We start from the raw sequence: 27,520 nt of genomic DNA, 5'->3' as shown, positions 1-27,520 counted from the left end.
ATAATAATATATATATTTTTAAGTAAGTTTGTAAGCTATAGGTCTTGAAAACATGAAATCAGCATCCCCTGCCCCGAGAACTGAACTAATGGTCCCAAGTTAATGGTTTAGCAGAGGGAGCAAGGTCAGCCATAGGCTATATATTAAGGGCAATCACCATGTCCCAGAACAACATATCCTCATAAAACCCTGCAATTCTCTAAGCTGTAAAATAGTCTGATGAACAAGAATAAGCTAGATAGCTCTGCCCTACTTGCCAAACATTAGATCAAAGTTTTTTCCTAAGGCTGTGCAGAAGGACATGGGAGGGAGAGTGCCTGCCTTGCCCATCAGAGCATGTGTGGAAAGAATTTGCCTCCAGCACTGAAAGGAAGATCTCTAGAAGGTTCTGTAGGTGGAGAACCTAATCATGCAACTTCACGGACGACCACTTGAAGAATGTCAATTGGAGATTAGCAACCGCTCTTTATTTTTACTGCCACATACTTATGTGCGGTTTTGAATGGTTCAAAAACTGGCCAAGCTCACCCAACTTCACATAGGTTGCTAGTTTGCCACGTCATAGGAACATAAGAAGTTGCCATCTACTGAGTGAGACGATTGGCCCATCTGGTTCAGTATATTCTTCACTGATTGGCACCAGCTCTCCAGGGTTTCAGGCAAGAGTCTCTCCCACTTGGGGATTGAACTTCAGACCTTCTGCATGCCAAGCCTAGATGCTCTACCGCTGAGCTATGGCACTTCCCCTTCAGGAGTAATGCTACAACTAATAAGAATCCTGCCGCTCTCTCAAGCCTTTCCTAACTCAATCATAGGAGCAAAAGACTAAACAGAAGTATTTATAGGAAACAAGCCAGAACATAGTAAAGATAACCAAGGCAGAACAATCAATTTAGTTTGCTGGAACAATATATTTATTTTAAGGGAAAATCTGATAAAACAGAAATAGAACATGCAGGGGAGGGAGAGAAAGTAACTTTCATGGCTAGCTGATACACTGTCTCCTCTGAGTCTGCTAAGCCAACATAGTTCAAAAGCTTAATTTCTGGTTTCCATGGGTTTTTGAGTCGATTTTTCAGCATCAGATACAGAAAAAGGGTATGTGGGAAAACACAAGGAAAGCATAAGGTGTAAAGTATCTCTCAATTTTGTCTCTTGTGCACTTGGGTGTTGAAGCTAAAATGTTTATATCATGGAGATCATGTTGATTATATAAAATGGATGCTAGCACAGTGAAAACTATGAGGAGGGTTGCAGTTCTCCCGGCAACATTATTAATAATTTTGAGGGTCTGGGGTCATGACTGTTTTTTAATTGTTTTAGGTGTTCCCTGCAACATGAGTGCGCTAATTCTTCTGAACCCAATTTCTGGATAAGTGCCAGCGAAGGAGTGCAGCAGTGTCCGTCAATGACCATACTGCCCTCAGAAATAAACATTGAGAAGGAGAACAAAGTATGTCAAATGAGAATTGCACTGTTTGTTGATATTGTGTCATAAGCAGCAGGATTTATTCTAAACCCTTCTAAGTGGAACCTGCAAAAAAATATAAAAATGACTTGGTGTGATGCCCAGGGTTCCAAACAGCCAGGAAACACCACTCCTTTCCCTCTCTGCCCCAATTTTCTATCCACACTTCAACCGTCAGCATCCCGCTGCCACTGAGCATGCTCAGTCCCCATTGGGCTGTTTTGGAGGGTCTGCCCCATTAGGCTCCCCCCCCCAAGACTTTTGTACTTTGCAAACTTTTGGTTTTCCTGAGTCTGCAGATACAACCCTCTTGTGGGTGGGTTGTGCTGTTTTGGTTGCATAATGACCCAAGCCACCTCTGAGCTTCAGAAATTATGAGGGAAAGTAGGACCTGCAGCAAAACACTGCAGCGCATAGAGTGCTTTGGTTTCGCTGTTCCAGCCAGCCATGCCCTCTTTCAGAATACTTCCAATTCATCACAGTTTCCTTTTCTTCTCCACAACAGCATTCCGTGGCGACTGAGTATGCTCCACCCTCATGAAACTGTTTCACCCCTTTTTTCCTCCCTCAGGTATTTTCCATAAATACTTTTATCTACACCTGTAAACCATGGGGTTTCCACAAGCCTGCAGGAACCATAATCACACCAGCAACTGAGTTTGCTATTATTAGAAGAAGAGAACTTTGCAATCTGACTTTTATGTATGCTGGTAGGCATACATCACTTGGCTTTGTTATCAGACTTCAGGTGCAGCCAGGGGCATCTTCAACTGTGTGCATTTTAAATAGATGTCACCAGTGGTGCTCTCCAGCAAAATTACCGCAGCTTGTTCTTTCATTCTGTACCCCTCCCCATTTTTGTCATTTTCCGCCCCCGCCACCATCAGTCTGTCAGTGTTCCATGCACGTTGAGCATACTGAGTCCTCCGTTTCTTTCCTCCTATGTTTTTTCTTCATTTTGGGAATTTTTTTGTGGGGGGGGTTGTGAGAGGCACCCATCCTCTCACAGTATCCATGGCTTTCCATGGTTTCTCTTTGCTACTGTATTGGCCCGAACATAAGCCTTTTTTCCCAAATTCTGACCATGAAAAGTTAAAGTGCATCTTAAATTCGTGACCATACAAAAATTGGCTTTTACAATATCGCTGCTGAAACACACATACGGTAAAACGGAACGGGTGTGAATGCCTGTGGAATTTTAAGGGAACGGCTTATATTCGGGTACTGTATTTTTTCTTTTTCCCCCTTGAATTTTAAAGGTGCAGATTATATTCAGGTTCAGCTTATATTTGGGCTAATACGGTACATCCTTGGGAACATTTAAAAAAAAGGCTTCTCAGTATGAACCAGGTAGTGACCTTTCTAGACAATGTGATGATTCTATCCTTTATGGGTTGTATCTGACTAAGTGAAACTCAGAGCACACCCCCATGGAAATAAATTGACCTAAGCTGGTCTACTCTGAGTTAGAACTAATCAGATTCTGAGTAGGGATTGACAGGATCAGACTCTGTTCCATCTGCCCCCTCCACCCTCACACATCTCACCCCCATTGTTATGGGTTTTTCTTCTCAGTCTCTCAGTGCTTCAAGACACTGAGTTCTCATGGGGCTGTTTGGGGAGTTTTCATTTTTTTCTTTTCAAAGAGTTTTTGAGCAACAGCAAACCTTGGGGTTACCGCAGGTCTGCCATTGCATCACCCTTTTGCACAGACAGTACAATTTTGGCTACAGAATGGTGCACATTTGAAGACTTGAATCACTATTAGAAGGAATGTTTACCATGTTACCACCTCTGAAAGTTGAGACAGCACTGGTAATTTTGGATTTTTTGACTCTGTGAAGCAGCAATTTCATTCAAAATATTGCACCTATGGAATCAAGTAGTCTTTGGGCCATATCTGTCCATGCAGAGGAAGTCGCATCGTGTTGTCAGTGTCGTCCCTGTGCAAGGAGGAACTGGCTTAACATACCACTCAGACCAAGTCTAAAGAGAGTACTGCCTGAACACAAAAGGCTGAACCAGTTGAACTGATGAAAATTTGAAGTTTAAATATTCAGCATACCTATTTGCACACAAACATCAGTTTGACATTTCAGAGTTAAAATGGTTTTTCACTTTTTTGAAGCCTTTCGTCAAATCATTTCCCAAGATTTCTTTTCTGCTGAAGGAACTATGCCTAAATGATGATTGGTTCTATGTGGTAATATAATTATTCATAACATAATATAATTGTGATAATGGGCCTCTTTTAGCTAATGTGCAAATAACTCTGGAAGTGCATTCCCGCTGAACTCAGTGGGGATTTCTCCTGAGTAGTTACGTGCAGGATTGTACTGTTAATGACACAAGGCTAGTACTGTGGTACATTTCACTGGACGAAGAGTGTAGATGCCTTTAGCACTGAATGCTAAGCAGACTTGAACTTATTTATGTTTAAGAACAGCATCATCTGCACTTCCCTAGAGTTTGAGGGGAGTATGGTTTGAATGACAAATCCAAAGACCTTTGCTGGTTGCCAGTAAACTGCAGAAGATCTTTGTTCAACTTCTGTCATTCCTCTCTGGAGATCAGGATTAGCTTACTATAAGAGCCAGTAACTAATTAAACCATTTCCCCTAGAAACCCCTAACCCTTTACACAACTGCATTAATAATGTTAAAATAAACCAACAAACATTCACTTAAAGTTTATTTTTTAGGACTAGTAAGCTACTTCTTCCTGGCTCTTCAGTAAAAAGCACACAATGGAAATTATGTTAATTAATACATTTAGCTTAATCTTTCAGCTTCGAATTTGTGAACTAGCTTTTCGTAGATTTCTGTTAGTGAAACAGAAACCTCTTCAGTTCTGTTGCACCGATCAGGTGGGGTGAATTACATTATGCCGCCAGATTGTGTACTAGTAGAACAGATTTATTGATCACACTCCTTTTCAGTTGCACTTGGTTAGCCACCACTGGAATGCTACAGCACCACACCAGAACAGGTTGCTTTGCTGCATTCCATCCCCTCTCCCAAGACTAGAGCTTCGCCCCCTTAGGAATTATGTCTCCTACAGTGTGGCGTTCTGTTTTTCAGTTCCACTTTTCACTGGTTCTAAAAGGGAGGTTCACGCAACACACTGAGACAGAGGGGTGAGGATGGTTACAAGACCTCATGCACCAGTTCTTCCTCACTGATGTGCACCTTGGTTATTCCTCCATCCTGTGGCTTGCGTAGGATGAGTGGTATAGGAAAGGGCTTTCCACAAGTACTGTCTGATGTACACAGAGCTCAGCATTGGGAAGGACCCTGATTGAGCCAAAGTACCCTACATAGAGAAGTTCTATCCATGAACATCAGTATCTGGGAAGCATCCTTTTCTAACACCATCCAAATATGCAGACATCAGGGAAGTGTTTCTGCTGTGTGCACTGACAGCATGGGCAAAGGGGTGGATTTGGTACACGTGATTCCATTTCACTTGATAAGCAAAGCTGTTACACAACTGTTACAACTGGCTGGGGAGAGTCCACACAATATTTTTGCTGCTTATTGAGGCTATAGGTTGTATCCAGCATTGGTCTTACACATAGTAGATTAATTGAAATGAATGAACCTGATTAATAGATATGTTACTTCCAATGGGTCTACTCTCAATAAATGTAGTAGGATGCAACTATGTATGTTGTGTGTGTGTGTGTGTGTGTGTAATTTGTATATTAATATTGTTGCAAAACACTTCAGGGCTTTTTTAAAGGAAAAATGTTTATGCTAATTAATTGGAAAATAAATTTAAATAAATATACTTTTTTGTCCCTAAGCAAAATGTTTCTACTAACTTCATTTTTCAAAATGTCGAAATAGAAATTGCAATAAAAACCTAAGAGAAAACAATGTTACTAGCCAAGAGTAAGTCTCCTTCATTGACTGCTTATTACCTTTCTGAAAGATGTACTAGTTTAGCCATGCTTTCCATACATTATTTTCCAGCTGACAAATATTATGCAAAATGAAAAATCAATTGTAGCCATTTGTTTCCTAAACCAGATAGTCAATGCAATTCAAAATTCTGTGTTCCCCCCTTTTTTTTTGTAGCAATAACTCAATATTTTTTGTCTGTATTAGGGCATGATAATCCAAATAAATGGGAATATTCCAAGTTTGAATGGAATGGAGATGTCTTGCAATTATGGAAATAATATATCCACTGTAGCTAAAGTTGCTGCCCACTCTTGGAGCCAGTTTGTTTATTGCAATTTTCTTCCTAGAGAAAAATATCCAGCCTTCCCATACAATCAAGGTATGTAACAAAGAATAGAGACAACATGCTTTAAAAAAAAATGAGAGCAGTAGTGACTTTGACTTAGAAACTCCACTGTTTCCGTAGTCATTCATATTTATTTGATATGGAAAACTGGGTTACTGCATGAAATGTGTGTGTGTGTTCATTTATGTGTGAGCATTATCAAGGAAATATTGAAGTCCTCATGTGTACTACCATGGTAGGTTTTGGCCACAATCCTATGAACTCTGTAACAACAACAACAGCAACATGTTGCCAGAGGAAAACACAATATCTGCTACCTTGCTATATCATGCAGGTTCAGACAATTCCTTTTTGAAGATCCAGTATGACTTTGGATACATGGTGGTTGTCACAGAGTCCTCAGGTTGAATATCACTATAGATGCATGGTAGAGAAGGATGTGCATATTTGTTCCTAAATCATTCAAATAGTATAAGTGCATATAAGAACCAGTTCGTGGTGATAAGCCCACCACAAGCATGGTGTTAAGTCTTAGGCGTGCTCATATATGTCTTGAATATATTGGAATTTGCAGCTCGCCATCTCCTGTCAAATATAAATCAACCCAGGAAGTACTGAGCTGTGATTTCGGCACATGCTGGAGCATCTGCAACACCAGCCTTGATGGGAGAAAAAAGTCTCAATTAATGGTGACTTCATTTGTCATCGCCATATCCAAATGGTGGTATGGATTCCCTCTGGCCTTAGCAACCACCTCTTTCCTCCATCTGGTATTGATTGCTGGACCTTGACAATTCATGAATGCCACACTTGTGCATTATGCTGCAATTTTCCATATGCCAGACACCTGTAAAGTTCTGCGGGGAACTGCCAGCCTTTCCCCCTCAGCGCAGCAGCGCCTGTGTCTTCAACAGCTGTGTGATTAGCAGAAATTCTGCAGGAGAAGCATTTCCGGACATGCAAAGCCATTGGGAAAAGCTTTACCTGCTGATTAACTGCTTGCCATGTGGCTTTCTGCTCATTAGCCAGCAGTTGCCAAGCACGGTTTGTCAGTCTAAATGTGGCCTAGTTCTAATCACTTGTAATACTTTGCAACTCTGTGCTTAATAGAAATAGTATTTTGTACCTTGTGGGTGTTTTTGGTACTCTGATTTTGAATACGTAATTGTGTAGAATTTTGTATCCTAACTTTTGGAGTACAGCACATGAACTTTGCCACAATGAACCAAGTCAGATGATTACCTTATTCTGTAAAATAAATCTCTGCGACCTTCAGATTGGAGGATTCCCTGGGCATCCTGTTAGGGTAGACATGTGTGGAAGATAAAATGCTTCAGAACTTATGAAATGTTTTCTTACTAATGCATTATTTTCTCACAGGTGTATTAATGTTTGGTACCAAATTTTCCTTCATCCAGGAAAAGTTGCCCATGGGGCCCCTCCAGACTGGTGTTTTATTGCAAGTCTATTCTGTAACATGGTCTTGACACAATAATAGTAGTGGTGGATTTATCCTGCTTTATTAGTTGTTCTGCAGTGCTTCCCCAATTATGGTCTGGAGGAACTATAGTGCAACAAGCACGGGACAAAAAACCCACCCCAGAATATTTGGGGTATGAGAGGTTAAGGGATTTTATCAGCAGGTTACTGAAAACGCATTGACTAGAAAGGAAGCAGTATGAGTTTCTCAGAACCTTTGCAGGCATAAATAGTATTGAAAGTGAGATCACATATGACCTACCTGATAGCATCATGAGCACAAATCATCATGAATGTGCAATAAAAGGGGGTTACATGCCAAAAGCAGAACCCTGCAGCTTTCTTTGTCCTATATGTTACATGCCACCCCAGTTTCCTCCAGGAAACACAAATTCCACTGCTAACATCAGTGTTACACACTACCCCCTTGTTGTGTGACTACCTAGTTTGGAGAAATAGAGTTGAAAGCTGTAATTTTAAGTGAAGAGAAACTTTTGAGTTTGGGGGGAGAGCAAACTGAGGACTTGCATTCCCCTGGGAAAAGAAACAGTTTTGAGACAACCCGCCCAGGCATTTATCTTGTCTTGAAAGCTTAGAAAAATATAAAAGCAACTGTCTTGTGATCTGGTATATTTTGGCTTGTTTTCCCCCCAGATCATGTGATTGTTCAAACTGCTGTACAGGTCAACGGCAAAAATATTGTGTGGGCCAATTTCACCATCTATGATTGCAAGAGAACTGGAAACATTTATCCAAAGACAGCGTAAGTGATCTCATGGTCCGTAAATTACAGTGGAGGGGAGATGGCAGCTTGCTGACAAACAGTAGGTTGCTTGGCTATGACTTGCATCAGAATCTGACATTGGGAAACCCTTTTCGCGTTTTGTTTTGTTTTCGGTAGGGGAGAGATTGTGAATTAGGTAGTCCTAAAAAAAAAGTACATTCATCACCCAGGAGCAATTATTGTAGAGGGTTAACTAAGCAGGAACCACTTAGTTGTCAACCAGATATTTTAGACCCTGGGCAGGATTTGGCAGGGAAGTCTGTGCAGCTTGCCAAGATTCACAGAGAAAGGGTCTTAGAGCATTTCAGACCATCTGGACAATTTTGACGGCTTTTGGCATTTTTTCCTTTCAGGTTTCTTAAACGTGCTTAATATTTTATTTCATTTTATCTGAAAGCTTTAGTGTTAACCCTCAGAAGTCTGCTTGATTTTCAGGAGATAAATGCTACGTATTAATAGACTGATCAGTCTATTGTAAAACAAAATACAATTTCCCAGGATTCAGTAAACATAGTGAGCATGAAGGTTATGCAGTTCATGGAGCTGTGGAAACAACTAGGTGTTAGCTTGTCAGGCCTGTTTTTTTTGCCACGCGCCACTGCCACTATCCCTAGGAAGTTCTCTTCCATGTGCTTGCAGATCATGCTCTTTAACCAATCAACCTTTGGAGACAACTTTTAGGGATAGTTAAAGCAGTATGTGAAATGGCATTACTTCAGTCCAATTTCAAGAGCTGATCAACTGTTCTGTTGAATGGATTATCAGCCCTGGAGTTGGACGCAGTTGGTTCCCCAAGTATAACCATCCCTTTTGTTTTGTTTATAGGAAGGGGGATATATTCTGCAGGAAGCATCAAAGGAAAGAGTAATTAAGGGATGTGAAGAGGCAGTTGTGGATGTGCAAAGTTAAAAGGATATGGGTTTTGAAGGCAGTATAGAGTTAATGACTTAGAGGAACAGATTCACTCTCCTTCTAGAATAATCTGATTGCTTGGGTCAGCATTGAAAGCATGTCAGTAACATGCCTTCAGCATACCCATGCTAAGAAATGTTTTGTTGATGCAAGAATGTTATTCATGCTCACATATGGTCTTGTTGGCTCGATTTGAGAAATGCTGATTAAGACCTATATTATGATTGGATGTTAGTGTATACTTTGCAGCCAATCAAACTGATCTTTTCGAAACTAAAGGTTTAGATTCTTACCTACCACTCTGCAAAATATCCCCCAAAGCTTAAAAGTCACTATCACTAGCTAATATCATGCATGAACTACACAGCACAGGATAAAATTTTACAACTCATGTTGGCAGGTCAGACAGCATTGTCGCAATGTTAACACTGGACTAAAGATTTCTTTATCTAACAGTAAAATAGTCCTGAGAGGGAGCAACGATGGTGGTGTTGAGTCTTTACTAAGAGCAAGTTTGGGTTGCTGCTTTTTAATGGCAAAGTTGCCTCTATGCAATGGTGGAAGTTGTATTTATTGAAGAAAGCTATTTCTGAAAAACAATAAGGGAAGTAGCTCAAAACCAGATGTTATATTAGCTCTCTGGTCCGTGGATTAAGTGGAATGGCAGAAGGGCAGTTTCTGGGCCTTCTCACCAGGAAAAAAAAATGGAGTGTTAGACTTTTAAAAACCTTCAGTGGAAGGACTTGCCACAAGGCCATAATGAAGAGTCTGCAGATTTGCAACAGAAATTTAGCTCCGGACAGGAGTCTATAAACCGCCCTGGTGTGGATTAGTAAGTGTACATACTTTTTATGCATTTCAGATGTATCACCTGCCTCTCGGCTAAATGGAAGTGTTACTGGTGCACTAGAAAATACACCTGTGTCTCCAATTCAACTGAATGTGAGGACTCAATACAGATGAATGTAAGCACATAACACTGATAGTTCATCATACTTCTTTGTTTTAATGACACTAGGGTTCTTTTTCTCCTTGTTTGGTAGAAATTTGAGGACCTTGTTTTTATAAATCTTACAGAAATGTCAATAGTTGAGTATGGTATGTATAGAAGTTGTGCATAAACATTGTGTATCGTGGTGGTGGTGATGTTTTGAAGGACAAGGTCAGGCTTCCTCAAACTCGGCTCTCCAGATGTTTTGAGACTACAATTCCCATCACCTCTGACCACTAGTCCTGCTAGCTAGGGATCATGGGAGTTGTAGGCCAAAAACATCTGGAGGCCCGAGTTTGAGGAAGCCTGGTGTCTTTCGACACTGATTTCCAGTTACCCCCCAAATAATAATAGGTTGCAGAGCCTGCTCACTATTTGGTATTCAGACCTCTAGTACTCAACATTTCTACATGTGTGTGCAGAAAAATAAATGGACAGAGGGTTGGACTACATAGATCTTCTGCAGCCCATTTATTTAGCTGTTGAGTGTCCCAGGTAGTAGTTCTGTGAGCCTGATCCAGTGAGCCACATGGAAGGCCAGATGACTTTCAAAAGTCATTACTAATCAACATGGGTTTGTGTTCATGCTTTCCCCATCTTTCACTGACCTTGTTCTTTGACAAATGTAAGGTTCCTCATCCCTCTGCGTCTCACATTCCATGTGTGTGAAATGAGCACTGCAATTCCTGTTGTTAAAACTTGTGCTGTGGTGTTCATTGATAAAAAACCCACCTCTTTCCTACTGGGATGCATGGAGAGTAGAGCATTTCTGTTTAAGAATTTTATCCAGGTGCAGGATATCTGGAAGGATGGACAGCTTTTAATGATGATAATAATAATAATAATAATAATAATAATAATAATAATAATAATAATACAGACAGTTATATGTGTTTAACAAAGTATTCACATTTCCTGGCTGTTCAATCAGGCTTTATCCATTGGATCTTTATTACCATTTAAAACTGGAACAGTATCATTATTTCCACATGGGTCGCAATGCCTGGATTTTAGCAATAAAATAAATCTAGTAATACCTTGCAGGTTTTTTTTTTAACCTTTTACTAGTCTATTGTGGGATATTAATAAAACAAGCTAACATTAGTAAAATCACCAGTTTGAACAGGAAATCACTGTTATCCAAATCCATCTTGTCATTATAGTGAAATTTGGCATAATGTTCCTGAGGTTAATTTAAACAAATTGGCCTTTAGCAGTCAGTTTACTGATCATTTACATTTTAAATACCATTCTACTTCTTTGTAGCTTTGAAAATTTTCTAGCGTGTTGAGTCTCTCCTTGATTGTTTTATTCAGAAAGGGCCTTGGCCTTCCTGTCATACTTTCTATTTTCACTTTCCAGTTTTTACTCTGCCTCAATTATATATAAGTGCAAAATATTCAGAAAGAATACATTAGACAAATCAGATCTTATCAGTGTGGTGTAAATTTATTAGATACAGGGATTTTCATGCATGGCTTCGTTAAAAAATTGGCCTTGGTTTTGCTTGTTCAGTTATGTTTTCCTCAGTAAATGTCATTTTCACCACAGCAACATAACATTGAACTGATGGTTGTTAAAATCTACACATTTGCAAAATTATGCCTGTAGGCCTTTTCTGAAGCAGAATGAATAGTAAAAGTAGGCACATGAGTAGTTTGGTCTATAGGTAGTATCTAAGGCAGGCATAGGCAATCTCCAGAGGTTTTGGGACTACAATTCCCATCATCCTTGACCACTGGTCCTGCTAGCTAGGAATCATGGGAGTTGTAGTCCCAAAACATCTGGAGGGCCGAGTTTGCCTATGCCTGATCTAAGGTGACAACCAACTGTTACTAGTTTGATCATAACTTTAAACGATTTAGAAGTCCTTACAATCCACCTCTTCCAACATGATATCCTGAGGTTTCAAATTCGGGCTTCCTCAGAGGCTGCTAGATTGGTCTCAGCACCTCCATCGCCACTGCTGACCCTAGAACCCACTGGATTCTGGTTCCTTCTGTTAATGTCCAGCTGCCAAGTCTGCTCTGTGGAACAACATTTGTAGCCAAGCCCTTTGCTTCATACTGACTACCACAAATTTCCATTACATGAAAAAGAAATCCCCATAGGGTAGAAAGGACTGTGTGAATTTGTCTGCTTTTCTTTGGAACAGAAGAAAAGGAAATATAGCATGGAGGGAGTAACTGCCTATACACTTGCATTGCTATCTGTATGGTTCCTTGGGAATCTGAATACACAGAGGAAGAAAACTCAGCTTTTCAGTTCCACAAACTGTCTTTTCCATGAAAGCATCCCTCACAAGGCATATGTTAGGCATGCCGTAGAATTCCACGCTAAGTCCTTTTGGGAAAGCATGGCCCTTTGACCACCACTTCACCTTTTCAAGACCCTAAGATCCTTGCACTGTCAGCAAAATGAGCCTCCTAAACTGTTGAGGATTAAACTAAGCAGATGAATCTAGGGCACCCAGAAGGGATCATCTTCAAAAAGGCTTGGCAAGGCTAATCTAGAAACCCCTGCGCTTACTTTTTATATACCTTTTAAATCTCCTTCTGGAATAGGTAGAAATTTTTGCTGCCATGAGATGGACTAAGAGAAGTGGGTGAGAGCCCCAAAGATTTGCATTAATCTGAAATTCACAGAATGGTTTTAGTTAGCAGATGTTACATCCTGAGGGGTGGGTGTGGGTGGGGATGGAGGAAAGAAAGCAAGATTTCAAATGAAGTTTCAAGGGCATGAACTGAATTTTAATAGACAAGTGTGCCAGCAAACCCTTACCATCTGAAAGCATAATTGCCTCAGTTCCACAAACATAAAAAAAACCATTCTGCATTCAAATAAACACACGTATTTGTATTCACAGACACCTGTGTGCCATCTTCTGTGTTATTTTTGGTGCCTCTCTGATATTAAGACATGAGGCCTAGTAATAGATATAAGAAACCATACGACTGCTTCACTGCTAAGACACCAAAATCCCAGGCTGCTTTCACCAAATTCATGTCTCAGCAGCCCTGAAGCAGACACCCTGCCTAACTGTTCTCACATTATAAACTGACACTTATCAACTTCTGTTTTGGTAAAATGCAATGTGGGAACTCCTCTGATTTGTTTGAATAACAGATATGAATGCACAGATACAGTTAGATATTGTGCATTGTTTAAATTATGCAATACTTTTTGCTAAACTATAGGCCCAGAGAGCTATGCTGGAAATACGAAGCATGTACTGTATTTGGCAAATGGAGTTTCTTCCCTGTCTCTGAGATGCTAACTTGTTTGAATGCATCACTGGTCCCCCTCCCCCCCTGTTTCAATGTGCCCAGTGCAAAATGGAGAAAAAACATTTCCCCCTTATCCAGCTGAAAGAATTAGTGCCATTTTAGAGAGCTGCTTCATAGCAAAAGATGAAAAGCGCTGTTTCTGTGCTTAGTAATAACAGACTAAAGGATTAAACACCAAATATGAAAAGGCCCTTTCTGTCTCAGGTACACTCAGGCAAGCTGTCCCTGCTGTGCAACTGAATGTACCAGGTTCATCCATCTAGAATGTGTTTGCTGGGGTGATTAAACATCAGGATGCGTGGGCTGCAGTATTCATTTGGTTTCCTTGGATTGGAAACTAAAGACAGGAGCACTGAAAATAAGGGACTAGTTGATAACCAGGATTTAGTAGTTTAACCCTTAATAAGCATTTGCAGTGCAGGCAAGTCATGAGCTGAAAGGGAGGGATCTGTTTCACTGAAACTTTTGCCCTCTGCTGAAATGGGGGAGGGGGTCTTGTTTTGGTAACCTTTCAGGGTCTGTCCGACAAGAGGGTGGTGGAGCAGGGATGGCGGAAATTACAATTAGCAAAGTGGACAGACTGGGGACAAACATGGATACAGGCTCTTCTCCCCGAGGCAGCCGCAAATGAAAGTAGTCGCTTGCCCAATGCAGGAGAAGGCACTGCGAGGTAGTGAGTTAATCTGTTCGCTATTGTTTGTTTTTCTAGCAATCTGAGCTAGCTTCTTTGCTGTGCAGGGACACACAAAGCTATGTTCATTTCCCTGCTGAGTTTGCTTGCCCTCTTTTTTTTTTCTTTTTCTTGCTCACATTAAGGAGACTCAGGGACCAGAATCAATCCACTCCCTCTTTGTTGATTTACTTCTCTGCTTGCATATCGCTCTTATTTAATCTTCGTGCTGAGGCAGCCCAGGGAAGGTGCATGGTTAAGATCAGTGTCCCGATAAACCATGAAACATGCTTTTCCCCATCAAACAAGCACTTTAAGATAATTGAGAAGCCTTGAAGATGGGCTTAGCAGGAACCAGGGGAGAGCCAGTCTTAAGTGCAAGGAGTTCCCAGTGCAGTGTTCTACTGTTTATCTTTTTAAGTGTTACAAGGCCCAGGTCTTAAGTTGTCTCACTCAGGTGTAAATTAGAAGTCAGTCAATGACAAGAGAATCAACCTTTGTGCACTGTGGGACATGATGTTTTCTCAGTTAGCTCATGTAATCTATTTATGCATATTTGGTAGACTAGTGAGATAAGAATTTAGCCTGACTTTTCAGGGTGTGTGTGTGTAAACCTTTTAGATGAACCAAATCATGAAAGTTGGGCTCGTTGTAATCAGATCCTTTGTCCATCCATCAGTTTTATGTGATGCATTTTGAGAAGATGGAGAGAGGGTTCTTTTATATTTTCCAACTTTGTACGTATGGCTTCATGCATGTTTGAGCCTTTGTTCAAACTGTGATAAAAGTCATCCAATAGAGCTGGGTGCTGTGGAATAATAGATAACATACAATGGTACCTCGGTTGTTGAATGTAATCCGTTCCGGAATACCATTTGACTTCCGAAACGTTCGACAACCAAGGCACAAACGTTCAGATTCCGAGACACTCGAAAACTGAGGTACCACTGTATTTGCTTCATATTCAGCCCTTGCTTAATCAAACAACGCACATGTCACCACACCAATGGTTGTCCTCTTTCTCTTGTGCTCCACGATAGCCTGTCTTCAATGTAAACACTCAACATACACACAGTCGTTATACAGATGGTTATTTCATTTGGAGCAATGAGAATGACTTTCTCTATATGGCTCCTGTGACACTACACTAGACCTGATCCAGCAGAGGAACCTTAATAACTTAATCCATTTTCATAAAAAAGCAAATTCCCCTAGTCCTGTACAACTTAGGAGCAGCTTTTAACCTAGTCAGTTTACTCCTAAGGGAAACTGCTTCCATGTCCGTCCGTCCCCCCCCCATCATTTAAATGGTTACGTGAGTGTGGACAGAAATGTGTACCCATTCTTTCATGCACTATACAGCAGCAATGCAGCGCTCTTTATGGGTACTTAGTATTCACAGCCATCTCATATTGTACACCCATCTACTGCAACGGTGCTAGTCATGCTTCTGATTGTTTATTTCTGCTTTTTCGGGGCAGTTATAGAAGAGTTACAAAACTGCAAAATGGATTTGTGCAGAAATCATGCCTTAATAATGATGATGATGTGTGTGTGAGATAGGCAACAACAGCCCTTCAATTCCACCTCTAAAACTGATAAGAGTTATTGCCTGTACATAGCCACATGCATGCAGTGCTTAAATTTAGCATCAAGTGCATACTTAAAACAAAAAAGAAAAAGCACAGCAAAATGCTCGGTTTTTTGCAAGGACTGTTGCTGGAATTTCTGTAAATACACTGTATCATATTATTTGGTTTCATTTCTTCTAGTGAAATAACGGGTATAGTAGCTACCTCAGACATGGCAGCTGATGAGAGCATATGGTTTTCCTTTTAATTTGTGAGGAAATTAATTTTGCTGTGAAAAATCCCAGATTGATAACACAGTTGCCTGAAGTCTGAAAGCACAGTGTTTATCCGTAGAACAGAAGATGAATAGGAAGGAATGGTGCAAGCCTCACACGGTCACACTCCAGGGAGGAGGTTGTTGGTGAAGTTTCTTCTGTTTTCGCACTAATATATTCTTGGTCTGTGCAAGCAAAGGTGCCAGCTCACACCACATGCATTTGGCACCTGCCACTGAGTTCAGGATTGACGGCTATCTTCTATGTAAAGTAGAGGGCTTTTACTGATAATGCAGAGATGAAATGCATAGAATTAAATTACTAAGCCTACAGTTCTAAGCATGTTTACTAGTGATTAAGTCCCATTGGCCATGATGGGACTTTGCAGGATTGGATTTTAAGGCTGTGAGGCAAAGAACTGCCTTCAAAAGGGTGCAATAAGTTGGGGAAGGGATGTGGGTGGCACTGTGGTCTAAACCACTGAGCCTCTTGGGATTGCCGATCGGAAGGTTGGCAGTTCGAATCCACGCAATAGGGTCAGCTCCCGTTGCTCTGTCCCAGTTTCTGCCAACCTAACAGTTCAAAAGCATACCAATGTGAGAAGATAAATAGGTACTGCTGCGGCAGGAAGGTAAATGGTGTTTCTACGCACTCTGCCTCTCGTCACGGTGTCCCATTGCACCAGAAGTGGTTTAGTCATGCTGGCCACATGACCCAGAAAGCTACCTGTGGCCAAATGCCAGCTCCCTCAGCCTGAAGCGAGATGAGCGCCATGCCCCATAGTCTCCTTTGGCTGAACTTAACCTTCCACAGGTCCTTTACCTTTTCCTTAACTTTACCTGTTATAACTTGGGACTAAAAATTAGTGAATGCCAAGGATGTATCAGCCATGCCATTTTTTCTAAATTCTGTTGCCTCAAGTGTTAAGAAGGCCCCAAGTTTCCCATATTAACCTTCCTTTCTTTTGCTTGCTTCTTGAACTACAGAACAGCACTGATTGTCCACAGATTGTACCTTCCTCTGTTGCACCAGCACCAACAGGGACTTCCCAGGACATTGTCATCACCTTGATGAATACTGCTTTCATAAAGGTAATAAAACAGAGAGGCATTGCAGAAAAGCAGGTAGAGTCCACATTTACACCGCGAGTCAGAAAACTGAGATTACTAATGGGGTAGCAATCTCTTATCATAAATGAAGTGAAGTTAATGCATAACTTGCCTTTTCCCATTGCCATAATGGCAGAAATAGGCATAAGAGGAAAGACCTCTAATAGAAAGCAGTCACTTTGGCAAGCGACTGGGTGGGCTTAAAAAGAAAGAAGAAAATGTACTGTGTATGCAGACGTTCTCTTGGGGTCTGTTACATGTAATGCAAGAACCTTCATGGTATTTATACAATAGGTGGATTTATAATATTGTAAAACTTTCACTTGAACAGATTGTTTGGGGGCAAATCAACTTCATAGACTTGAAGATATTTTTTCCATATTTCACTCAGTGTACTTTGCAGGTGTGCAACTCTCACAGGGGAATGTACTCCAAGCCGTGCTTGAAAAAGAGAAAAAGCAGCTTGTTAAAAACAAGTGGCAAAATCTATGACTGGAAACGAGTCAAGACCAGAAACATGGACATAATTCCTCTCTGCTCTGCAAATCACACCCTGAGTTTGGCAATCTGGGTTTTTTTTGCACTTACGGAAATACATGCTCTTTGTACTTTCCTGACACATGAATTGGGTCAGGCAAATAATTTTAGCATTACAGCATTATGTGTCTGAGGTACATTCATAGACTAGTTTCTATAGGAGTCTAGGAATCAATGACACAGAAGAATACTTCATTTGTATCTTACGCTTTTGTGCATTCCCCCTGAAGTATATGAAAGCTGCTATTATATGAACCCTTAAAAAGAATATGAGAGCTCATGTATTGCATTAGAATATAGTGTTTCGTCCTGCCCAGTATCCTCTTTTTCATTGGCTAGGTCTGGGTAATTTAGGGTGCTTATGTACACATGGTATTAATTTAGTCATCCATTCCCACGTGTCCATCTTGATCCCCTAGAAGTTTAATATATTAGGGATAACTAAGCTATAGTGTGGATGTACCAAATATCCTACCTTTCTTCTTCCTCTCGAGTTTTTGGGTTAGATGGAGCACAATGTTTTAGGTGCTTAATCAGCAAATGCCACATGAATTAATGAAGACAAGAAACCCCCCCCCCCCCATAAAAGCTAGCACTGTAGAGCATTTCAGTGTCTCATAGTGGTGCATGATTTTTAAATGATCACATGTGATTACAGGCCTAAATTAAATGTGGGTTTGTGTGAAAAGCACTTCCCCTGCTTATAGCTGTGCATGCATGTAGCCTGTCCTTTTTTGTTCAGAGCAAATAAGTGTTTTAAAAGCTTCTTAAAGGGCCTTTATTGACAGTTTTTGAAGTAGTTGCAGTACCCAACAGAGGAGCTTAACAAGCCTTAGACAAAGGCACAGTTGGCTTGCAACACTAGCAAAGAAAACTCTTTATATTGTAGCTTTATTACAGTTTCTTCCCTAAGGTCTGGCACTGGTAAATAAGGATATGCCCTTATGTTTACAGCAAAAGAGAAGGGGGGAAGCTGCCTTCCTCTGGGGCGCTGCAAGGTGGCTACAGGGGAGAAATACTGTGTGTAACTTGATAAGAGGTGAAATAAACAGGAAAGGTACTAAAGAAACTCAGCTCCTAGATGGCAAATCCAGACAACTATCTTACAGTCTGGTTTCCTCTCAGCCTGTCTGCAAATACAAGGGAAAGATTAGCAACACTGCATTTCTTTGGAAAATGTATGCTTCATGATTGCACTATATATGTACAAACACAAGTAAACGCCATTGACTGAAATCACACTTGTATTTTGAGATTTTTAATGATTACTCATGAATTTTCCCACCCTATAGTATTATATAATAATTGCAATACCACCATTCATACGACCACAATACTACAATAACTAGTTGAACCAGTTTAGGCCTCTACTTCCCAAAATCATGCCTCAGATCCAGGGGTTAAAAATCTCCTCTGAAATGAGATTGAACTACAAGCCTAGTCTGGCATTATTTCCAAGACAGCCAAAAACAGAATTTGATTCACTGATTTATCAGAGTGTAGGAAAATAGGAGTGATACATATTTGCTTGATTCTGCACAACTGTGGGAAGGAAACTGAAGTCGTGGCTCTCTGACTGCATTGAAAGGTGAGCCTTTAGGGGACGTGGGTGGCGCTGTGGTCTAAACCACTTAGCCTCTTGGGCTTGCCAATCAGAAGGTCAGCAGTTCGAATCCCCACAACGGGGTGAGCTCCCATTGCTCAGTCCCAGCTCCTGCCAACCTAGCAGTTTGAAAGCACGCCAAAAAGTGCAAGTAGATAAATTCCGGCGGGAAGGTAAATGGTGTTTCCGTGCACTGCTCTGGTTGCGCCAGAAGCAGCTTAGTTATGCTGGCCACATGACCTAGGAAAACTGTCTGCGGAAGCAGTCAAACACCGGCTCCCCCAGCTTGTAAAGCGAGATGAGCACCGCAACCCCAGAGTCATCTGCGACTGGACTTAACGGTCAGGGGCCCCTTTACTGTTACCTCTTAGTATTATATTTGGTAGTCTAAGAGCATGCATTATGCATCAGTCATCTTTTTACAGGAATAAAACTACCAGCTTGATAATAACCTTTTTTATATATAATGAGTCATACCCTTGCTTCATCTAGAACAGTATTCTCTACTTTTTCAAGAAGTAAGCATTGTATCTAGAATGCCAACTTATTCTGCATTCAAATCATATACCTTTACCAGTGAGTTATGGCTCCTGGTTAGTTCAGGATAAGTACTGTCTCTAAATCAAATGCTCTCATTCAAATTTCTTTCATCAAGCTTATTAGGATTATGAAACTAGTTATTGGTCACAGTTATTATTTCTGAAATTATTACTGGGATAAATGAAATCTTATGTCACAGAGAACTAGGAATTGAAGGAGAGTTTCATTTGGTCCACATTTTTAAATGAATTGACTTGGTTCATCCCTCCTGATTAATACATGGATTGGAATGTCATTACCCTTTGCATTTCACAGCTCTGAATTTTGCAATATAGTTCTTAGCTCAAAAAAAAATATGACCAAACGCATAAACAATGCATATTTTAGGATAAAATATGTTAAGAGGTACCTAAATTGAGACAAAATGCTTATTTTAATATGTGATAAAATATTACTTGCATATGCATTTAAATACAGATTTTCATGCAGTTGTTTTTTTAAAAAAAGGATGAATGCAGAAATGGGATGAAATAGATTTATGAATTGCAATGAACATATGTGAAATTAACCAGAAAATGATCTTCTGAAATTGATCAGACATTCTACTAAGAACAGAATTTGGTTTATTGGGTTTATCGGAGTACAGAAAAATCGGTGTTTTTACTTTAAAAAATTGATATTGCTATGCAAATTCTCCCCTGTCTTCCCAATTGTCTAGGAGATGCCTTTGGAATGTCATTTTCAAACTGACAGGATATTTGAGGCCCAATGGGTGAATGCATCTGCTGTTCAGTGCAGCAACGTGCTGGTGAGTTCACAGCTAGTGGAGATGTTTCCTCTGTTCTAGTGACAGAGCCACAGGCCCTGTGTATGCTGTTTTATCAAGTCATATCATCCTATCAAAGTTCATTAGGTTCTGCTTCCATGAACTCTAGCATTTCCATGATGTAAGTTCATTCCAAGTTTTCTTACGCTCTTTTTAGCATGAATATACAGCAGTGATGTGCAACATGTCCAGCAATGAAACTCCAATTGCTCTCTTATCTATAGGCTTTTCTGGCTAATTGTTGAGAGCTAGAAACATTTTTTTAAAAAAAAATAAGGTTGAGCTTGCTTGCCTGGTTTCCACATGGAAACATAATTTTGCTTTCCCATTGGTTTGGTACTCAGCTACTTAGGTTTAATTAACAAAGACAGAGCAGTACCTCTTTTTCTCTTTTTTTTGCCCCAGGCTCCTGATTTCTCCTGCTGAATTTGAATATCATATTCCAAGAAACATCTTGTTGCAATATAGAAATGCCTTGTGTTGACAGCTATAAAGCTAACATGTATTTTGCCACTGGGGTCTGGTGTTTCTGTAAATGGGATAACTCTTAACTCACTTTCTTTGTACAGCTTCACACTTCAGACAAAAGGCACCTCTTTCCACTAAACCTTCAGCTGAAGGAAAAACCCGATAGATACATTGATAGTCCAGCGCTGATGACAGGTTTGTTCTAAACACATTTTCCACCCTTTTTTTTCATTTAGGGAGGGTAAAATATCCTTTAGAAAGCTTACAGATTCTTAGCTAGTTGGTGCTTTTGACCTCCTAGAGTCTCTTTGCATACGTTAGTAGCAGATGTTTTGAAATCAGGAAAACATACATCTTGTTTTACAATGTTTATTTATTTATTATTATATTTCTTGCCCACCCTTCACCATAAGGTGCAGATTACAACATACAGGGTATACTCGGAACTCACCATGAACACCTCCCTTGTTCTCTTATAATGGCAATGACGCCCACCTGAGAGGTGCCAGAACTGAGTTCTGGTGAGTTCCAGCTAAATACTCATATGTGAGTATACAGTATACTCACACATGTTCTGCTATGTGCACCCATCCAGTTACTAAATACACAATAGTTTGGGCTGCAGTTTTATACGTACATACTTGGGTGTAAGTCCCATTGATTTCAGTTGGACCTTCTCCTATGCAAACATGTATAGGATTGAGCTGTTAAAACTGTAATGCTATACATACCTGGAGCAAGCCCTGCTGAACTCAGTGGGGCTTGGCTTCAAATAGGCATGTGTAGGGTTGTACTGTAAATATCATACTGGATTGATACTGAAACAAAAATGTGTGGACTGTTTAGGGTCAGGGATGGAATTTAGCTCAAAGGAGATAAATGTCCAGATAAACCAGCAGCAGTTTTTATGGGAACACAGAGTCACTGTGGGATACATTTGAAATATGTGTATTTTCAATGCTGGGAAGAAACAAAATATGTAAACACATTTCTGCTAATTCTGTCATCCCTGCCTATATATTTGTAATCAAAGCAAACACTCTTGAGCAACCACTTAAGTTTTTAATTTATTTCCAACCAGGGAGGGAGGAGAATGTTGTTTGGTCTGAATTTTTAGCAAACTGACCTCATTCACACCCCTGAGGCTAATATAGGGATTGGGGCATTATAAGCCTTTGGGTTTTGTGCTTCTCTGAATTTTGCAATAAAGTTTTCCGCTCCAGAAACATACTGAAATATGTGAAAAGTGTGCATTTTCAAGTGGAATGTATTAAGAAATGTGTCCATTTGTATAAAACACATATTTAAATGTTTTCTCAAAAAATATGTAGTTATGTAGTATGTAATTCAATAATTTATCACCAAAACCGGTTTGGGTTAACTAAGATTTCCCTAGAGTATGACCAGCTTTGCATTACTTGTTTAGTTGATAGCTGAATTCAAGTGTTCTAAATATTTATACCAACTTACCTGATTTTGTTGTTCACTTCTCAGAAGAAATTATTTTCAAGTGAGGGGTGAACAAGCAATAAAAAAATATTTTCTCACCAGATAATATTTAAGTACACATTTAGGCATGAATTTAAATACAGATTTTCATACAGATTTTTAAAATGGTGATTATTTTTGCATTATTTATATATAAAAATGTGTAATACTCTTTGTAAAAATACTAAAGCAGCTAAAGCAGCAGAGAATATAAAATCATTAAATGCCACAATACATCGAAATAATAAGTTCAATATCAGTGGTACATGGCTGGGTCAGGACTAGTTTGTCTAAACAAAAATGTGTTATGAAAATGGTTGAAAATTTTGCACGGTTGATGCCTGCCTAATATCAGTAGGGAGGAAATCCCAGAAAAAGAGACGCTGCAACCCTAAAAGCCCTGCTCCCGATAGTCATTAGACATTGCTCAGGAGCGTATAGAGCCACTAAAAGTGCCTTTGCTGAAGATTGCATTGACCAAGAAGGAACATAAGTAGTCCTTGAGATACCCTGGTCCCAAGTTGTTTGATTACTTAAAACAATTACTTAAACTTGACCCAGTAGCATACTGGCGGCCACTGCAGTTGCTTCAGCAAAGGTTGAATTTACCAATGCCTGGATGACTGTGGCCAAGCTATGAGTCATCCAAGAACGACTGGAGATATTGTATCAGCCAAACCGGTGAAAAACACTCTTAGCCACTGAGGTCACCTGGGCTTCGAGTGCCAATGATGGAACGAGTAGTATCTCCAGACTACAGATCCACTCCTCCAGATGGAGTGTAGCCCAATCCAGAACAAGCAACTGATAGATCAGTTCACCCACTGAGCCTCCATCTTGACAGGATTCAGATGCAATTTATTGGCTCTCATCCATCCCATCACTGCATTCCGGCACCAGTCCAGGACTGCATAGCCACACCTGATTAAGATGTTATCAAGAAATAGAACTTGGTGTCATCAGCATGCTGGTGGTACGTGCCACCAAAACTCTGAATGACTGCTGCCAATGGCTTCATATAGATGCTAAACAGCACCAGGAAAAGATTAGTCGCCTGCAATATCCCATAGTGCAAGTGTCTATGGAAGTTAGATCTATAAATGGCTGTTAGCTGTAATACACGTATGTAATATCAATGTTCATAGGTAATACATCTTTGATCAGAGGGTGCTGAAGGCAATCATTCAGATAGCTGTCTGAAAAATACCACTGTCTGGTTGAAAATATTGGGCAAAATCAAGCTTTGGTTCAGAATTATACTGTAATGTTTTTGTTGTAAAAGTCAGTTGTTGCATTTTCATTGCAACAGGGCTCCAGTTTGGCTGAAACACTAGTCTGTATGATTCCCCACCCACAGTTATTAATCCAGATCTTTCCCTCCCTTCTCCCATTTGGTTTTTGCTCTCTATGTGATTTGGTTTTGTTCTATAGCATGTGGTGAAAATGTTTCTCGACACCACATTCTGTTGATTAATAAATAGGATTTCCTATTTATTCAGGGGCAAAAGGCCTAAACTTTAGGAGAGCAGGTAATCCCTTTGTGCTCTGACACAGGGATGAAGAACCTGTGGTCCTCCAGATGCTGTTGAACTACAACTCCCATCATCCTGTTTGCTAGATTAGCTGGGGCTGATGAGAGATGTGACTCAGCAACATCTGGAGGCCCACATATTTTCCATTCCTGGTCTAATAAAAATGTAACAAGCCACTGAAACAAGGACAGGCAGAAATAAGAGAAGTAAAAAGATTCCCATTTGGGGGAAGTTGGTGAAATGCACGTATCATGCTGAGCATTGTAATGATAATTGTTTGCCATTGTAAACTAAAGTTTTTGCTAACTAGATGTATTGAGCTGTGCAAAGCTGCCTCTCATGTGGATATCTAGAATTAGAAAAATGTAGCACAAATTGACAAAGGGATTTTCAAGTACTAAATTATGTTGCAGTGGGAACGAGTGCCCAGAACTTCTGGGAAATCTTTAGGACCATGGCCAAAACTTCTTAAATTGTTGTATGTCCAGACTCTGCTGCTGGTAATGTTGCATTACTCTGGCAGGGGGGCAGTTGCACACACAAAGTTAAGCAAAGTCATATATGCTTCCAGCTTAGGATATTTGTCTCTTTTTTCTAGTGGAGATTTATAATTGTGCAATTGGAAGTGCTGACTGTTCTCAGTGTCTTGGGAGAGAAGATCTGGGTCATCAGTGCATTTGGAGCGAGAGCAGTTCTAATTGTAGACTAAACACTGAGTCCCTCCAGATTCCAGGCATGTGTCCTCCTCCTGAGATTAAGAAGGTAAGTCTTGGGCACAGTACAGAAAGAGGCATTCTGCTCAGTGTCATTTTGCCGCAGTAAACAGGAATTGGTTGTTATTAATGGATGGTGGAACAGGGACCAGTATTCTGGACTTTACAGTGGATGCATTAGGCTAGCTTGGTATTTAGAATTGGAGCCAACTTTAAAGACTGTCTAGTGCGACCCCACCAATGCAGAGATTTTAAGATAGGGATTCTAACCATTAACTACTGTATGTATTTAATCAGTGTACCAAAACAGTTTAAAAGTATTTAAATGTATTTCAAAAATACAGTATTAAAACATTCGAAATACCCACTTTAAAGCAACACCAGTACCTAAAACCAACACAAAAGTAGGAATAAATTCACCAGTCTCAGTTTTAAAATGCTAACACAGATGATGCAGGACCAAACAGAAATCTCTTGATGCCGCAAAGCCACTCCAGGAGGATGCTATGGTCAGTGGTATCAAAAGCTGCTGAGAGGTCAGGGAAAATCAAGAGGATCATGCTTGCCCACCCTCATCCCTCTCCTGACACAGGTCATCAACCAGAGTGATCAGTGCTGCTTCAGTGCTAAAACTGGACCTGACCCCAGTTTGAAATGGGTCTAGAAATCTGCTTCCTCTAAGCACATATGAAGTTGCTTGGACACCGTCCTCTTTTACTCTTTGCTCATGAAGGGCTATTTGTGATTGGACAGTAGTAGTAATAAAAATATTTTATGTATATATAAAAAAAATCACAATCCAGAGAAATGCTCTTAAAGCTGTGTTGGTGAGGATGGGTAGGTCCCTACTGCATTCATAATCCAATAGCCATTTTATTGTTAACATCTACCGTTCCCGTTTCTCAGTCCTGGCTGTACAGAGGAAATGCTAGGGAGCCCACCTCGCTCCACTGTATAGGAAACTTAGCCTCCTGCCTCTCTGCCAAAATCAAGAATTGAAAGCAAACCACAAGAATTAAGGTTACGGCATGTCACGGGGTTGGGATGCTATTTCTTAGCAGATACTGTACATTCAATCCAAATCCCTCCATTTGCAAAAACAAACAAGCTTTTCTTTAGTGTCTACAGAGTTGTCTTGTGGGGGAGGAGGACAACCACAAGTCTATTGGAAAGGGACGCTGAGCTTAGTAAGGGAACATTATCAGCCCTAAGCAGCTTGGCGGAAGAAGGAGCCTCCACTCTTGACCTCCTGCCCCTTGGCTTACGTCATGTTATGCTGGCAGCAGCTACAGTGAATGGCAAGCTGCAGCCTCTCTAACTGTACTTTGAGGAAGGAAGGCTGCTGTTCCTGTGCAGCTTTCGGCGGCTTTATTTTTTTTCCAATAGGTTTGTTGCAATTTAAAAGGCCCTTTCTAAATGTAGGGCATTAAGCTAGGCCAGATGTCCAGCGAAATCAAAGTGGCTTTGTGGCTGACTGCAGAACAAAGGGTAACAAATAAAAATCTCTCCTGAATGTGCAACAAAATGTTGTTGTGTAGACGCTAACCACAACCTCCCAGAGGACATTGTTGATTGGGGAAGTATATAAAAGCCATAGGTAGGCAGACAGGTAGATAAACACTTTTTTGAAACAAACTATAGTCTTTTTTGCAGCAAGACTTGGATATTGTTGTTTAAATGAAAAACCCCAGGGTGATAATTAGGCAGTCTTCTCTCTGAATCAGTGCTGGGTCAGTATATAAAAAGGCAGGGAACAAATAGCCCACTTACAGCTGTTATCATTCATAACATGCATGGTGGTGTTTAGAGAGACCAACCCTTTTGTTAAGGATTATACAAAAGATTGTGCTGACTGTTCCCAGCGCAAAGAGTTAGTATCATTATTATGTTTTCTCCACTTGTCAGTTCTTACTACTTTCCCCCTTCCCTTAACTGTTATTCAAAACTTTTAAGAATACTGATAGTTGTATTTTCAGTGGTGTATGAAATTATTTCTGTATGAGGTAAAAGGCACTGTAAAAACTGTATTAGTCACAAAAGCCGAAGTAGGACATGAATCTTAAGCATATGGCTCATTTATTGGACCCACAGCCTTTTTTTCCCCTGTAGAAGAATAGGGAGCATAAAATTGATGTTTGTACCCAGACGGGAATAAAAATGAATGCTCCCCACCTTGCTGCCTTCCATGCCTTTGCTTTTAACCTACTCTCATCAGGTTCCCTTTGAACTTGCAGATCGAGCCCCTGAATGGACCCCTGGAAGGAGGAACTCTAGTCACAATACGAGGAAGAAATCTGGGCCGTAGGTTCAGTGATGTCATTAACGCTGTCAGAATAGGGAATGTGAAGTGTTCGCCGCTCCCGGACAGATATATCGTCTCTGAGGAGTGAGTAACTCATGCTGAATGATTTAAAAGCGAGTGAAAGGAAAGGGATTGCTGTCGTTTATTTCCTCCTCTTCAGCTGATTGATCTCTTCCAGCGGTCTTTCTTCAGAGATCAGGAATGTGAGGGCTTGGTATGAGCGTGCAAATGTTTGCAGGGATTCACATGCATGCGTAAATGGAGAGTAAGGCATCCAATTATCCACTGGCCGCCTAGTTGTTAATAGTAGCTGCTACTGTTTGCTTTGTGACCCAGTGAACCAAGCTGACTCTGAATCAGCTCATTTATGAAAAGGGCAGATTTCTGTATGATACATATTGAAACTGATTAATGATTTTTATCCCCACAAGGAATTTATTCCACAGTAATAACTTCAGCTGAGAGAAGTCACATTCTAGAATTCTCAGGTTGTTCCTGTGAATTGTATTCTCTGCTGAGGACTTCCATCTGGAAGATTACCGTAGGTCCTGTTTTGTTTTGAGTGATGCACATGCATCCTCAGAGGGGAAGTTACCATGAGACAAACGCTTTCTGTGAAGAAGTGCGGAAAAGACAGGTACTAACTAGCCTTCTAGTTAGCTGGCTGTGCCAGGGAATTGATCTCCACAATATTCTAAGCTCCTGTCTGTCTCC

General features: G+C 40.4%; 1 protein-coding gene across 1 annotated transcript in view; it reads left to right on the top strand.

Annotated features, from left to right (window-relative positions):
* The window catches only part of PLXND1 (plexin D1), a 154,274-nt gene that overhangs the window by 56,073 nt on the left and 70,681 nt on the right, over nt 1-27,520 (top strand). Inside the window, exons 5-13 of the mRNA XM_083602674.1 lie at nt 1,324-1,453; nt 5,578-5,752; nt 7,853-7,961; nt 9,757-9,859; nt 16,675-16,779; nt 20,196-20,285; nt 20,873-20,966; nt 24,390-24,553; nt 26,739-26,890. Of these exons, the coding sequence (XP_083458800.1) occupies nt 1,324-1,453; nt 5,578-5,752; nt 7,853-7,961; nt 9,757-9,859; nt 16,675-16,779; nt 20,196-20,285; nt 20,873-20,966; nt 24,390-24,553; nt 26,739-26,890 (1,122 nt within the window). The remainder of the gene's footprint in view (nt 1-1,323; nt 1,454-5,577; nt 5,753-7,852; nt 7,962-9,756; nt 9,860-16,674; nt 16,780-20,195; nt 20,286-20,872; nt 20,967-24,389; nt 24,554-26,738; nt 26,891-27,520) is intronic.

The sequence above is a fragment of the Podarcis filfolensis genome (assembly GCF_964270895.1).
Source record: "Podarcis filfolensis genome assembly, chromosome: 2".
NCBI classification, from domain to species: domain Eukaryota; kingdom Metazoa; phylum Chordata; class Lepidosauria; order Squamata; family Lacertidae; genus Podarcis; species Podarcis filfolensis.
Note: the sequence above shows the minus strand (reverse complement) of the source record. Positions and strands in the feature narration are given on the sequence as shown.